Source organism: Mirounga angustirostris, unplaced genomic scaffold (assembly GCF_029215605.1).
Source record: "Mirounga angustirostris isolate CCGP_5_RB_7025 unplaced genomic scaffold, mMirAng1.0.hap1 SCAF_14, whole genome shotgun sequence".
Taxonomy (NCBI): Eukaryota; Metazoa; Chordata; class Mammalia; order Carnivora; family Phocidae; genus Mirounga; species Mirounga angustirostris.
This window is the reverse complement of record NW_026991722.1, coordinates 25,109,171-25,125,123: the sequence shown is the minus strand read 5'-3', so window position 1 is coordinate 25,125,123 and position 15,953 is coordinate 25,109,171. Positions and strand designations below refer to the sequence as shown.

The 15,953-nt window shown below is 55.0% G+C and overlaps 1 protein-coding gene across 9 annotated transcripts in view; it reads left to right on the top strand.

Moving 5' to 3' along the window:
* The window catches only part of CTIF (cap binding complex dependent translation initiation factor), a 290,202-nt gene that overhangs the window by 195,950 nt on the left and 78,299 nt on the right, over positions 1–15,953 (top strand). For 7 of the 9 annotated variants that reach the window (XR_010407187.1, XM_045886755.3, XM_045886749.3 and 4 more), the window contains 3 exons: positions 871–1,360; positions 1,760–1,804; positions 4,244–4,543. Coding sequence is in view for 8 of the 9 variants with exons in the window: in XM_045886755.3 (XP_045742711.1) it covers positions 871–1,360; positions 1,760–1,804; positions 4,244–4,543 (835 nt within the window). In the remaining variant the exon portion in view is untranslated. The remainder of the gene's footprint in view (positions 1–870; positions 1,361–1,759; positions 1,805–4,243; positions 4,544–15,953) is intronic. The other 2 variants (XM_045886754.3, XM_045886753.3) reach the window with 2 other exon arrangements.

The following is a 15,953-nucleotide window of genomic DNA, read 5'->3' as shown; positions in this document are numbered from 1 at the left end:
TAGCCTCTTCTGGGGCGTCTCCCCTCGCAGACGGCTGTCTTGCCATCTCACACGGTCTTTCTTCTGTGTGCCTGCATCCCTGGTGTCTCTCTGTGTCTAGATTTGCTCTTGTCATAAGGATACCAGTCAGATTGGATTGGGGCCCACCCTAATGGCCTAGCGGATGAACTTAATCCCCTCGTTAAGGGCCCTCTCTTCAAATACAGTCACATTCTGAGGTAGTAGGGATTGGGGCTTCCACATGTGAAACGTGGGGCTGAGGGACGCATAATTCAGCCCGTAACAACTTCTCATTGCATATTTTGTTAGTGGGCTTGGGGATAGAAATGTCAATCTACCAAAAAAAACAAAAACAAAAACAAAGGTTGTTTAACAAATGCTATAACTTTACAAGAGCCGTTATGGTAAAAATCCATGAACGGGATAGTTGTTCCGAGACGCAGGTCTGTGTATTTGTCTTTGCGGGAACGTGCGTGGACTATGTTTGGAAGCTTCCCAAAATGGTAGCAGTTGCTTCAAAGGGACCCGCTGGGTGGCTATGGTCGTCAGGAGGATTCACTGTCTCCTCCAGCGCCTCCTTTGAATTGGGTTCCCCACACACGTGCTGATGTGTATTCTAATAAGGGAATAAAATAATACCTGAACTCAAGGACCGACCTAAACCCTCGGGAATACAGGGACCTGTCTGTGTCCTGCTCTGCAGTGTCCGCAGGCCCCGTCACGGAGCCTGGCCCAGAGGAGGTGTTCAGGAAGCATGAATGACCGAATGAATGAATGAACAGCTCAGTGAATTGCTGTCCTGGTGTTTGGCACAGGGACCCTGAGCAGCCCTCCCGGTGACCCTCTGTGTCTTGCCCCTTTGGTTTGCAGACGGCAGCAGAGACCTCCAGGAGGAAACAAGCCCCAACAGCACGGTGACCACCAGCCGAGCAGTGCCAAACACAACAGGGACCACCAGAAATCCTACCCAGGGGGCTCGGTGCCGCACCCCTCAGGGAGGCCCACCCATCACGGCTACAGCCAGAACCGGCGCTGGCACAACAACATGAAGCACCCCCCAGGCGACAAGGGGGAGGCAGGCACCCACCGCAATGCCAAAGAGACCGTGACCATGGAGAGCGCCAAACTTGAGGACGCCCTGGGGGACACGGGGCACAGCGGCCTCGAGCCCCCCCGCAGCCCTGATGCCCCAGCCCCCGTGGCTTCTGAGAGGCTGCCCCCACAGCAGCCGGGGGGTCCAGAGGCTGAGACAAAGCGTAAAGACAGTATTATTCCCGAGCGCATCGGGGAGCGGCCCAAAATTACCCTGCTCCAGTCTTCCAAAGACAGGCTGCGGCGAAGGCTGAAAGAAAAGGTACCGGTAATTGAATTTTTGTTGTTCTCTTGCACCAGGGAGGACAGCGCGAGGTAGGCACTTTGGTAGGTGGGCACGGGTTTGAGGGGGCCGCCACTGCCTTAGGGACCCCTGGCCGCCAGAGGGCTGGCTCATGGCCAGCTCTGCATGAACCCCTCCAGCACGTTTCAGCTCCTCGCCTTCTGGTCCCCCAAGAGGCCCACGGGGGCACCGGGCACCAGCCCCCAGCCTGAGAGGGAAGGGAAGGAAGGGGCACATGGCCGAGGGGGGTGGGAAGGGAATGGGGAAAGCCTGGTTCTTCCCTCCAGCCTTCTCTGTGGTCAGACACTGCCCTGATAGTGCTGAAGGGCATTTGGGGGGAACTCAGAGCTGATACGATGAGAAGGACTGATGCTTCTCCCCCAGGTAAGTGCTGGCCAGCTGCGGTCCCCACCAGAGTCGAGAGCAAAGGTGAGTTGGGCAGAGTGTGAGCAGGCCTCAGCTTGGCCATTCTCCTCCTTCATCAGCAGCCAGGGTCTGGGTCATCAGACCCAGGGAAGGGTCTAAGGGACAAAATTTAAGGAGGCCTCCCTTCCTCCCCCCTGCCAGCATCCCACAGGTCCCAACCCTGCATTGGCACAGCCCTAAGAGTAGGACCTTCTTAAATGTTGCCCCCTGCCTCCCGCCCCAAGCCTCTCTGTCTTCACTTTACCCTTGGCCCTGGCTTCCAGAGGCTGGCTCGCTGATTCAGGAGGACATATCCCTGAGCCTCTAGCGAAGGGTTGGGGCTATGTCACTGGCAGCCTCAGGTCTACTGTGCTCACCCTAGGCCCCCTTCCTGCCAGAGATGCAGGAAAAGTCACCTTGCGAAGGAGCTGTTCCTGAGAAAGGCCGATTTGCCCCCAGCCCTCCCCAGAGTCCTCCCTCTGGGGCTTCTGCAGAGCTCGAAGCTGTGGGCTTCTCCCCAGCCTCTCTCGACCGCCTACTCTCCTCCACCTTTTGCCCAAGAAACCAGGTCCAGGGGGCGCCTGGGTGGCTCAGTTGGTTAAGCAGCTGCCTTCAGCTCAGGTCATGATCCCAGGGTTCTGGGATGGAACCCCGCATTGGGCTCCCTGCTCGATGGGGAGCCTGCTTCTCCCTCTCCCTCTATCTGCCACCCTGCCTACTTGTGCTCTCTCTCTGTCAAATAAATAAATAAAATCTTTAAAAAAAAAGAAGAAGCCAGGTCCAGGTCCACACTCAGGCAGGACGAGGCAGGTCAGACCTCTTCCCAAGCCAGTGCTTGAAGCTGAGATGCTGTTCCTGGCATCCTTTGCGGCCCTGAGTTCCTACCCCACCACTCCCCAAGGGGCAAGCAGCTGTGAGGTCCAGGAGGAAAGCGCCGTTCATTTCCCTGCTTCTCAAAGGTGGGAGCCTGGAAGTGGTTCCCAGCTGGTGACCAGTATGTCTTCTCCTGGAGACCTTCCAAGACATATTCCTACAGCCTGGCCAGGGTGGGGGCGTTATTCATTATATTCCCTCCAGTTCTACTAAATGTAGCTGCAGTGTCCTAGAGTGGAAACAACATGGGCTTGAGAGTCCAGCAGACCAGCTGATGCTCACTCTGCCTTTGACTGGCTAGGTGACCTTGGGCAAGTCACCTAGCCTCTCTGAGCCCCAGTTGACTCATCTGTACCCACCTTGCAGACAGACCGTGAAGATTAAATGTCATGACATGTGTAAAGACCCCTGTGGGTGCTGGTTATTTTATGTACAGACCACTCTTCTGCCCTGGGGCCCAGATAGTTGGGCAGTGGGGTGGGCAAGAAGGGGCTAGAATAAGGGTAGATTCATAGCGCCTATACATGGGTTTCAAGGATTCCCCTTAGATGAGGCCCCCTGGATTCCTAAACCAGGAGGACATTGGCATAGGCAGTAACAGGCCTCAGGAGAAATGATACATCATCTAACCTCCTTATCTTACTGGTGAGTAAACTGAGGCCCAGAGAGTGAAACCACTGCCAATAGCCAAATAGCTAGAGGCAAACAGCAGGCTCCAGGACCCTGGTCTGTGCCTCCCAGCCTAGAGCTCTCCTTGTTGAGAACAGAAGGGCAAGCGTGGGACCTCGCTTTATGTCCCTGACCGTGCCCTTCACCCCGATCTTACATCCCAGCAGTTAGGGTGATCACATGCTTGGCCATCAATCCATTGCTTTTGAATAAATACTTTTGAGACTGTCAGATGCCATTTTCTTCCTTCACCAGCCCGGGTCTGATCCACCTGCAGTGAAACTTCTTAAGGGTGTTGAGTTTGTTGTTTGAAACTTCCTTCCAGGAAGTGCCAATCGATTTAGTGGCACATGGCAGGATTCCTTGGTAGATAGCATTTGTTAAAGAAGGCCAGCACAATCTCCTCCATAGGACACAAAACCAGGGCCATATTTACCCAGAGAACACAATCGTCCTTGGGCTGTAGGAACCAAGAGTCTGGTAGACAAGGTAGCCATTCCATGGGCGTCTTTAACCAAGGTGGTAGGCATTTTGGATACCTCCCTCCTTCCTGCAAAAAAATATTTTGTTTGTTATCTAATTTCATCTTTTACAAGCCCCATTAAGTCATTTTCAGCTTGAGACATTTTATAGGCAAGTAGATAGACACAGCCAATATATATGGGAATCCTGGGTAAGAGTTAGAGCCTTGCAAAAAGGTTCAGCCCCAGATGTCACAGGAGCCAAGAAAAAGGTCAGCAGAGGACCCTGGGGCCCAAGGGTCCTTGGTGGAGGTCAGCATTCCCAGAGGGACCAGACCTCAGGTTCAAGAAGGTAGGGCTGAATCCTTTGTGGGGGCGGCAGCCCTCCCTCCCCTGGTCACCCCCAGCATTATCCTCGGCTCCACTCAGGCGCGACTCGGTTTGTCTCCCACACCCCCAGGACGAAGTGGCAGTGGAGACCACCAACCCTCAGCAGAATAAGATGGACAAGTTGATTGAGATCCTGAACAGCATGCGGAACAACAGCAGCGACGTGGATGCCAAGCTCACCACCTTCATGGAGGAGGCCCAGAACTCGACCAACTCCGAGGAGATGCTGGGAGAGATCGTCCGGACCATCTACCAGAAGGCCGTATCTGACCGCAGCTTTGCCTTCACGGCCGCCAAGCTCTGCGACAAGATGGCACTCTTCATGGTGGAGGGGACCAAGTTCCGGAGCCTGCTTCTCAACATGCTTCAGGTAAGCGGACACTGGCAGCTGCGGGCCCCCCGCCCCCGTCCCCACCGCGCCACGCCCGCCCCTGGGTTATTACTAGAGAGAAGGCTGCTGATTCTGACCACTGTTGAACTTTTCCCAAGTTCCACCCTTGCCCGATTAATTACAGAAAATAAAAAGGCACCCGAGGGCCGAGGGATGTGTGTCCGGATTTGCGTGTGTTTGTGTGAGTCTCCATGGTTACAACGGACCAATATACTTGCATAAGTGCTTCATGTTGAATCAGCCTTTCTTTCCCTCTTTCTACTTCCATGATAAGAGCGCTGACGCTCGGTCTTAACCCGTCTCTGTGCTTTGACCTCTCTGCGTCCAAGCGGACTCGAACTTGGTGTGGACTTCTCTTTTCCTCCTCCTCTTCCTCCTGCCCCGGACCACCCCCCGCCCCCAGCCCCTGGAGGTGGTGTAGCCGGTGCTTCGGTTTGGTCTGGCTGCCCATACGCTGGGCTTCCTGAGACCACCTTTAAGGCAGAGGGGAAGCATGGAGATCCAAGACCGTCTTGTTCCTCGGTGCCTTCCCACTCAAAATCCCTCCTGAGAGTGTAATCTCGATCCTTTTCATCTCTTCCTCCGTGGGTGCCAGCGCTCAGTGCTGGTTTTATCAGTGTCAGAGGGTAGTGGGCACGGGCGTGGGCGCATAGACTAAGACTGTTCCATCTTGTGAGCTGGAGGCCAGCACCTGCTCTTCTGTCATGGCTGCGGCAGCAGGGGGACTGGCGGCGTCAGGGAGAGGTAGCAGGTGGGACAGCATGGGCCACCACGCCTGGGGACCCTTCGCTGTGGAAAAGTCGTCTCTATTCTGACTTTGTACCTTAGACCCCTTGAGATGTGAGCTGAGTTTCCAGTCCAGGTGAGGTAAGACAGGAGCCTGGACATTCTGAACGCAGAGTTCCAGAACGGGAGGAGAACCCCTGCAGGTCTGTCTGAACAAGGGGGAGCACAAGAGAGGTTATCCAAACCCCAGCACTTCTGAGAGGCCCAGGGGCTCTATCCATAATTATACCCGGACACCAGGCATAAACCAAGGCATGTGGTCACGCCGGTCTTAACCAGCTGGTTCAAAGTCTGCCGTCTCTTCCCCCCAAAACAGGGAGGAGGGAGCCCCCTGTATGTGCTGCCCACAGGGCTCCATCCGTGCTGTCCTCCCCTCTTCCTGGGGAGTCTGCTCACTGCAACCTGAGCCCTCGCTGGCCAGCCCGGGCGGCTTCTTTCCAGCCCCAGGCCCCGATCAGGTTCCCATTCCTGGATCGCCCACGCTCCCCTGGTGACGAATTCCCGCATTACCTGAGGGATTTGCACATCGGGCATGTTCCTCACGGGCCGGAATGTCCTGGGAGAGTGTGGAGGGTGGCGGCGGGGAGCAGCCTGTCTGCCACGTACTACCATGCACGGGGGAGTCAGGGACCGATTGGCCTCTGGCTTTGGTTTTTGGTCTTTTTCAGAGAAGGGCCAGGATAGGGCCAGACTTGCAGACAATGGCTGCTAGCTCCAAGTAACCTAGCCAGAGCCAGCGGCGGACAGACATCCAGGGTGTGGGGACAAGACGCACCCGGCGGGGAAGGGCAGCTGGCCGCAGGGTCCGCCCAGGATCCTGCCCGGGTCAGGCATTTCTTCCAACGACTGGTGGTCAGAGCAGCCTTGCCCACAGTGTCCGGCAGGGCATCCATCCTGGGACATGCTCAGCCACAGAAGGGGCTCCGTGGCACACCCGCCTCTCCATCAGCCACAAAGTGGACTGGCTTAGCACAGCAGGAAGGGAACATGTTTGGCCCCGCCGAACTCAACGAGTCCTCTTTGCATCCCCTGGCTAATAACGTCTTGTGGAAGTAGTGTGCCAAGAGACATAGTTTGGCAAACGCTAGCGCAGGGCAAGAGCACTAAATCGAGAGCCGGGAAACAGGGCTTCTCGACCTGATTCAGCAGTCAGCAGCTGGTGCTGGGTCTCTGCTGCTCCCACTGGGAAGGGCTTGGCTTGGCTGCTTGACCCTCCTCCGTGGACCTTACAGGTTGACCCTGCTGGAGATGAGTCAGGGGCCTTGAGGAGGTACCCCACAGGAGCCTCGTCTACCCTCACTTTCCCTGGGCCCTGCCACTGCCGGAAACAGTCCTGGATGCCCCTAGTCCTCAGAACCCCACCACCCCATAGGATGGCTCAATGACGGGTATGACATATGCTTTGGGAGCCAGCCCAGGAGACCCAGCCCGACTGATGCCACCTCGTCTCTGGGGCAGAGGAGGGCTGTCAGACCCACATCTGCCATTTGCCTGGGTAGGGTATTTATGGGTCAGGTACTGAGAAATCTGAATGTCCCCCGTAGGCCCCCACTCACCACCTCCCCAGCGCCTGCAGCCCCAGCTTTTGTGTAAGCTAAGGAGAGAGCCCCTTGAAGGGCTTGAGCTGGACACTCACTTTCAAGCCCTTTGGGCAGGCTGGATATGCTGCCGTGGGGCTGCCTCTAAGCTCCTGACAGACCAACTCCCCGATTACAAGGCTCAGAGGAAGCCAACCCCGTGGGTCTGCTCGGGCCCCCTCGGGCCCTGCTGTCTCTCCCTGGCACTGAGGAGGTGGCAGATTGAAGTCAGCTTTCCGAGCAGCATGATTCGTGGCCATTGACCACCCCAGACTCACAAGGTACAAGAAAAGCAGGAAGTGGACATGGCTCATCAAGCCCCACTTTCCTTCTTCACGCCCACAGGGGTGCCTTTTTGACTTGCCTTCATTTTCTTTTTTTTTTTTTTTTAAGATTTTAATTAATTTTTAGAGAGCAAGCGAGGGAGAAACAGCATGAGAGGGGAGAGGGTCAGAGGGAGAAGCAGGCTCCCCGCTGAGCCGGGAACCCGATGTGGGGCTCGATCCCAGGACCCCGGGATCATGACCTGAGCTGAAGGCAGACGTTTAACCATCTGAGCCACCCAGGCGCCCTTGCCTTCATTTTCTAGCAAACCTGATTTGTGTCCCTCTCCTGGCAGAAAGTCCCCGGCCCCCAGAGGTCTTCCCTTCCCTTTCTCTCTGTGCAGCTCATACTCAGCTCTGTCCTCTCGAGGCCCGCTCCCTCTGGCTCTCCAGCCGGTCACAGCTGGGCTGCTGTCGCCACGTCAGAGGCCCGGCTTAGCGATGCCGGCTGCAACGATGCCAGGGTGTGAACACAGCTCCCAGCGCTGGCTTTGGACGGTGCTCTCCTTGGCCGACTGCTTTTGCTGCCCGGGTTTCGGCAGGGGGACCTGGCAGCATAGGGGGAGAGGGGCAGGCTCTGCTGTAGGGGACACTCTGGCAGAGGCATGCGAGCTGCCTGCCAAGCTGGGGTGCGGAAACTGCGGGGCGGTAGTGGGGCCAAAGGGAGGTCAAAGGGCCTTGAACCCTTGCCAGCCAAAGACTCAGCATTGTCCTCTCCAGGAACCCAGAAACACTGCCCTCATAAGCCGGGACAACACCAGAGCCCCGAGGGTTTCAGTGGACCCATCGCCAATCCCACAGCTCAAAAATGGTCTTCGATTTTTACATCAAAACCAAGTTGTTTTGCCTTTTTTTTTTTTAAAGATTTTATTTATTTATTTGAGAGAGAGCGAATGAGAGACAGAGAGCACGAGAGGGAAGAGGGTCAGAGGGAGAAGCAGACCCCCCGCCGAGCAGGGAGCCCGATGCGGGACTTGATCCCGGGACTCCAGGATCATGACCTGAGCTGAAGGCAGTCGCCTAACCAACTGAGCCACCCAGGCACCCCTAAGTTGTTTTGCCTTAAATGTGGGGTCCTTTTTTTACTGTTCTTATAAATAAAATTCCACTTATTAAATGTCTGTTACGCGTCAAGCGTTAGATCAGTGTTTCTCATCAGATCGGTGCTTCTCAAACTTGAATGTGCTTTTGAATCGCATGGTATTTCATTTAAATGCAGTTTCTGGTTCCGTAGTTCTGAGTGCATCCTGAGATTCTCAGGTCTGACGAGCTCCCAGATGATGTGGGCACTGTGGGCCCAGGGACCTGACACTTTGAGTCACAAGGCCTTGTATTGGATGACTGATGGTTTGTGGGTGAGGGGTCAATTTCATAGATGGGCCCACTGAGGCACAGTCTTATTGCTGTGCTTGTCAGACAGGGGGATCCGGCCTGGGAACTCTGAGTTTTAGCCACCGGCTTTTCTGTAGGCCAGTGGTTCTCAGCCTAGCTGCCCGCTAGAATCATATGGAGAGGAGCCTACTGGTGCAGGGGTCCTACTGCGGACCAGTTGAATTAGATTGTCCAGGGACAGCTGGCCATCCTTTGGAAAGATCTCCCCCCACCCCCCACCCCCACCGGCGCATGATGCTGCTGTGTAGGCAGGTGAACACCGCTTGTGGGGTAGATACTCCAGAGATGCCCCGACTGTGCCACCGTTGTCCCTTAGGAACCAGCGGCCCTGCCTGTCATCCCGGGAGCCAGTCAAGAAATTCTTAACAGGTACGTAGCAGAGTAGTGTGGAGGAAGCAGAGCCTGAGCTGGGGAGCGAACAGAGCAGGAGACATGACAGCTGAGACAGTCCCTTCGCCTTGCTCGGCCTGAGGTTCCCCTCTGGGCAGTGAGAAGGCTGTTCTGGACCATCCTGGGGGCCCTTTCTCACATTCCTCGCTACCATTCCGGGGTTCCTCTGGAAGTAGCTCCGCACTAACTAAGTCAACCAAGCGGGAGCCCAGAGTCGCCTCTCCTCACCGCTGGCCCTAGTCCTCTCTGTCCTCGGCTTGTCTCCCCGTGTCCTTTTCCTTTTTCTTGGCCTCGGACATTTGTCGGAGCAGCTATCACGTGTTTTAGGGAAAGGACCTCACTCTGAACCCACGTGGCACGCGTGTGCCAGAGGCTGGGCCACCCGGTAAAGCTGGGGAGGAGGCTGGCTTCACTGCCTGGCTCCCGACTTCACGTTTGCAGGGTCCCACGCCCACTGGAGTGTGTGCCTTGATGCTTTCTGACTTCCAGGAGAATGTGGGGTGCCCAGGACCCCCGGGGGACAGAAGTCACCAAAACTCTTGGCCTTGATCCTCGCCCAGGAATTGCGGGATGATAACGGGGCGGCGGGGAGGTTCCAGCTTCACGAGGCGGGGAAGAATGACTGTGCCTCTTTTTATGGGACCTCTGGAATGAGAGGAATTGGAGGCCTGAGCCCCCTCCGCCCAGCACTGCCCTGTCACCACCCCAGGCCTTCCCCCTGGGTTCCAGCAGTGCTCCTTGGCCGAGGTATGCCTGGTAGGACAAGTTCAAGCCCTCCTTGGTTGAAATGTGCGTGCCCTGTTTAGCCGAGAGGTGTCTGCATCTGAGCTATGTGGAGCGAAGTATTATTAGAGCAAGCATCAGTGTGTCTGTAACTGACCCCAGCTCTCCTTAGCAACTGTTGCCAACAACACATCTAACAGAAGGATGCGATACCTTTTTTGAAAAAAAAAAAAAAAACAAGTCATCTCAACTCAAGTCGTAAACACAGCAGGGCTGTTGTGGGGGGAAAAAAAAAAAAACACGCCAAATCGGAATCTGGCATATGACCAGATTCCAAAATAAATTGCTCTCCACCAGCACCTTCTATAAGATTGTCTCTTAAAAAAAAAAAACTGGTCTCAAGCTAGAGAACAGACAAACTCCTGCGTTTCTGGCTGGGTCACCGGTCAGCACTGTGTTTGGGGCTTTTGATACATGGAAACTCCATTGAGTGGCTTCAGGGCCTGCAAGGGGGTTCTGAGGGGTCTCTGGGAGTGATTTTAACTGTGGGTTTTAGGCCCAGAAGGCGCACTCAAGATCTCCTGGCCTGGCGGCCCCATCAGTACATCAAAAACATAAGATACATCTCCAGGGCTGGTGGGACACATACATCCTACTCTTGCCCCGTTTCTCCCATCCTCTGCCCCCTGTCTTGGTCCCACATTTGCTGGCTTGGGCAGAGGCCCTGGGCCATCCTTCTAACTGCAATTATCAGAGAGAACTTCCTTCTCTCCTGGTTATTGCAAGGTTTCAGGAAAATCAAACCTGTTCCTCCTCACCTACAACCTGGAGATCCTAACTCCCATCTTTTACAGGGAGAGCGGGGAGAGGGGCTAACGTTGATTCTTGGGGTTCTAACCAGCTCTAAATGTAAACTCAAGAGCAGGAGTCCTGGCTGAGTTGGCATCTGACATGACCAGCTGCTAACATCATGACTTGGGCATAGTGGTGCTCAGGAAATGATTGTAAGGGAAGGATGGAACCCTCCATCTTAAGTCTCAGTGCTCCCTTCTGTGTGGTGGGCTCCTCCACTCCTGAGCACTTTGTGTGTGAATGTCAAGACTCTCTCTCTGAGCTGGGTTCCAGGGCAGGAGTCCTTCCCCGTGTTTACAGATGAGAAAAGTGGCTCAGGAAAGCTACAAGCCTTACCCAAAATCACTGGGCTGAATGGAGGCTGTTAGTCCAGCACCCCAAGCTCCTGGCTCCCATGCCACCCACCCACCCACCCCCCACCCCCCCGCCGCCCAGATAGGGTGTAAAGGTCAGAAAGTTGGGAAGATCAGGAATCTGTCTCCTGAAGCTGTCAGTGGGGATTCCAAAATCCACCCTTCCAGTATAATCCCACTGTATTTCCAGCAGTCTCGGAGTCTGAGCTTTCTGGGTCGGGGAGGGCTGAGGGTCTCTGAGGAATCACCTTCACATTTCCGTTGGCTTTATCCAGATGAACCACACAGCTGCTATTCCTGAGGTGAGGTCTGGCTCACCCCCTGGCACCCTCTCTCTGCTCAGACCTCCCTCACTTCTGCACGCCCACCGCTGAGCTGACATGCACTCCAGGCATGGAAACTAATTTTACTGTTGGCCCAAGCCCGGCATACTCAGGGATAGAAGCGCATTGTTCTGTGCATTCCAGAGCCTGAGCAAAGCCCGGGGCTGTACCCACCCCGAGTTCCCCTCCACTGGTTGCTAGAAATCAAGAGGGGATAAAGCAAAGGGCTCCCAGCAATGCAGACCGCTTTCCCTGTGGGCAGACTGTGGATGGCGATTGCAAAGACCCACAAAAGTCTTTTTCTCTTTAAAAAAAAAAAAAAGTTACCCCACCTGCTGGCCGGGGTGCGAGCACCCTTTGAGTCATTATGCCTGCCCGTACTGAAGTCCTTGCCCTGTGAGGTCCATGGGGAGCTGCAGACATATCCCCCCCAAGCATGGGCACCAGCAAGCCTGCCATGGGAGACAGACTGTCCCAAGAGCTTGACCTTCTGCATCAGAGTCCATGGCGGGCACAGCCACTGCGCCAGGGAGAGCCGATGCTTGGCTGCTACCCAGGCTCCTAGTGCACTCTACCAGAACCAGCAGGGACACACTTGTTGCCCACCCTGGCTTTGGAATGAGTGGGTTGTACCTTCTTTCTTCCAGTCCTCATTTCTCCCTTTCAACCAACCCGTTATTGAGCCTTTGCTGCGTATCTTGCCCCATGGCCCAGCCTGCCGATGTGTCATCGCTGCTAATCTGCGCCCCCCTCTGGTCTTCTCCCAGTTTGTGCAGATGGGGGTATTGTCCAGAGTCTGAGTGCTGTACCTGAGGCCCCAGCTGGAAGGTCTCAAAGGCCCCAGGTTTCTCAGATTGTTCAACTGGGGGTGGCATGTGGTGGAGGGAGTGGTGGGAGGTCATGGTGGCTTTCGAAAGTGCTAAATGGAACTTTGGAATGCTGGGTGGGACAGAAGCAGCCCGTGACTTGAACGGGAAAAAAAGCATTTTGAATTTTTAATCGGAAAATAAGCAGAGGAAAGAAAATGATTGTGGACCCTCAGTAAGTCCCAGAAGGAGCCCAGAGCAGCAGCTTGCCCGTTAAGGTTTTCTTGTCGGAGGCTGTGTTCCTTGGCGTCTTGGGAGTGGAGACTGTGTTCTTGTCATCTTTGTGCACCCCGCCCCCCCTACCATGCCAGCACATAGTGGGTACTGGGCCAGCATCAGATGGTCGGGTCCAGGAGCTTCAGTCCAGCGGGGACAAAGGAGCATTGGTGACAGCAGAAGGGGACAGTTCAGCGTTCTGCTCCCGCCTGTCTCTGGGCCAGGGGAACTTTACCCGGGTCAGAAATTGTTTCGCCATCACCTGTGTCCCTTGCCAGGCCGTGTCCTCCTCCCCACATACCCTCACCCCCCACCCCGGCTTCATTTTCCCTGCTAAATCCCCTGAGAGAACTTGGCCGGGGCGCTTCCCTGTCTGAGGCTGCCATGCCGAAGCAGGCACTGTAGATAAGTGGGTTATCGGAGAAGGCCAGCTCGGGTGTCCCGGGCCCCAGAGGGTCACCCCTGGCTGGCTGGCAGCTCACCCCCAGCACCTCCTCCTTTCCCCTTCCCAGAGCCAGGCCAGCAGGAGACAGCAGATCCTCCCCACAGCTCAGCGAGTGGCCGGCCCCCAGCCGCCGCTGGGAATCTGAGCTATGCTAAGCCACTCCAGATCACAGCATCGCTGCCCTGCCCAGGCACGGCCGGCCCAGACAGGGCGCCTCTACCTGCCGTGGCCGCCTCTGAAAAGCTGGCACTGCCTAGGCCGATGGAAAAAAATCTCCCTGCAGGTTATGTAACTGCTCACCACCCTGTCCCTGGCTCCCCAGGGAGGCTCCCGGCCACCACCCAGGACGAGCGGCAGTCTCCGGGGAAGGAACGGGATGGTGGAAGGTCATTCCTTCCAAGAGAAGTCAGTAGCCTTGAGTCCCTGTCCAAGGTCTTCCTCTGAACCCAGGGTCCGCAAGGCCCTAAGGAGACTGCTGTTCCCTGTAGCTTGTGGAGCTCAAACGCCTGCCCCAGCCATGTAGCCCAGAAGAGTGAGAAAGGCTTGTCAAGGGACCTGGACTTGGCCGGAGGGGCTGAGGAGAGCGGGAAGGATGGTGTCGTTGTTGGCTTGTTTGGTTTGGTTGGGTTTCTTTGTTTGGCCTTTTATTGTATTGTGATAAAATATATGCAACATAAAATTTACCATTGGAACCACGTGTAAGCACGTAACTGAGTGGCACCAGGCACAACCACAAGGTTGCAGCGCCTTTGCCACCATCCACCCCTGGGACCTCTCATCATCCCGAACAGAAGCCCCATAGCCGCCAAACAATAGCCCCCCAGCCCCTCACCTTCTGTCTCCATGACTCTCGTGCTCTGCACATACCGCACATGTGTGGATTCATAAGATAGTTGTCCTTGTGTGTCTGGCTGATGTCACTTAGCAAAATGGTTTCAAAGTTCCTCCATGTAGCACCCGTCGGAATGTCATTCCTTGTCACGGCTGAATAATATTCCATCGTGTGGATCTGCCCATTTTGTCTCTCCATCCATTCATCATTGGACACTTGGGTTGTGTTCTCCTTTGGCTATTGTGAGTCACACCGCTGTGGACGTGCACATACAAGTATCTGTTTGGCCCCTTCTTTCCGTTCTCGTGGGTATATACCTAGAAGTGGAATTGCTGAATCACATGGAAATTCTACTTTTAACTCTTTAGGAACTGCCAAACTGTTTTCCGGGAGATCGTTTTTTTTTTTGTTTTTTAAAGATTTTATTTTATTTATTTGAGAGAGAGAGAATGAGAGACAGAGAGCACAAGAGGGAGGAGGGTCAGAGGGAGAAGCAGACTCCCCGCCGAGCAGGGAGCCCGATGCCGGACTCGATCCCGGGACTCCAGGATCATGACCTGAGCCGAAGGCAGTCGCTTAACCAACTGAGCCACCCAGGCACCCTGGGAGATCGTTTTTTGATGGGGGAGATAAAATGAGCCAAGATCCAAAGAAACAATGCAAGTAAGGGACAGTGGGGACACCACCTGGCCTGGCATCAAGGGTGTAAGTGGAGAGTTGGAGGAAGTCCATAAGATGAAACGAAAGGGTTTGGGCTTCATGGAGTAGGACCAGAGAGCCATTGTTGGGTCTTGAGTCGTAGCATCCCAAGGTTAACTAAAAATCAGAGAATGGTATGGACCGAAGGATGGATCTATAGATTACCCATCCAACCCTTTCATATTGTAGATGAGAGACTCGAGGCCCAGGAAGGTTAACAGAAGCCAGGCTTCAGGAAGACACGTATGATGGGTTATAGGATGTTATGCTCGGAAATCTCTTAGGTAAGAGAACCAGGAGTTCTGGGTGAGCGCTCCCCCTCGCCGTCCTGCCCCCGTACCTGCGTGCATTGGCTGTGCTCTGGATGCCTGGTGTGGACGAGAGTGACTAACCCGAAGTTAAGGAGTGTGGGAGTGGGGCAGAGAGGGTTGAGGGGATGGAAGGAGGATGACAGGACAACGATGTAAACAGCCAGCAAGAGTGTCACGCTTGTCTTAAACTTGCTGCTTTCAGGGCAGCTGGCTTCCATCTCCCCAGACAAATAAGAGGTCCTCATAAGTGGACAGAAGTCTTCCCAGCTCCCCTCTGGGTGGCTACTGAGCAGTCACTAGGCATCCCAGGATGCAGAGTGCAATGCAAGGGGCCCTGGGGAAGCCGCCTGCCTCACAGATCATCCCTCTGTTAACAGTCCCCACTAGGACTGAGCACATTCCAGAAAGGTGCCCACCATGTGTGTGCATGCCTGGATCGTGTGCAACCAAGTGCCACCACGCTACTGTATGGTGCCCAGCTCGGCCTCAGAGCAGGGGTGATACCAAAGGAGGGCGGAGCATAGGCAGTATCCAGGGATGGCTGGGCTCCAGCTAAAGCTGATGAACGTCTCTCTGTAGTTGGGATAAGTGCATTCTTGCACCGCTGCCTATAAATCAGAGCCCCACCTGCTGGACTCATACTTACCATTGACCCCCATCAGGCCATTGCATTGCTCTGGGTGCTGAGATACCCCTGATTAAAGGAATAGTATGTCTAATGCATTGTGTAAGCCAAGTCACTTGGAATCCTGCGTGTGGGCCACAGGGACTGCCACGTGGCAGAAGAAATCATCGCTGAAGCCCAGCGTCCAACCCCGACCCGGTCCAGTGTCTAACCCTGGTTCTGGTAACCAGTCAGCTGGCGACTTTGGGCAGATCGTGAATTCTAGCTGCCCTCCACTTACTCTCCCATTAAATGGGGGTAATAATACCTGGGTCCAACACCCGCTTACCCCACAGACATAATCATTGTTAGAATTTGTCAGAACACGTATCATTTTGTCTGTGTCCTCTTGGGGGAGGAACTTCTGAATTTCATAAAATCATGTTTTTCCCTTTGCCCTGATGAATCCCATTCATCAAGGTTCCTAGGAGAGCCCCCCTCTCCCGACCTTCTACAAACCCAGGGGCCACCAACTTGTACAACTAGAACTTGGGATTCGGATGTGGCATTGTGAATAGCCCTGAGATCCAGCTGCAAGGAAAGCCCTCACAGGGCCTTGGGGCTGGCGTGGAGGCCCTGCTGGGTGCACCATGCTCAGCACTATTAAACCCCAGTGAAGCAGGGGCACTGGCCTCTA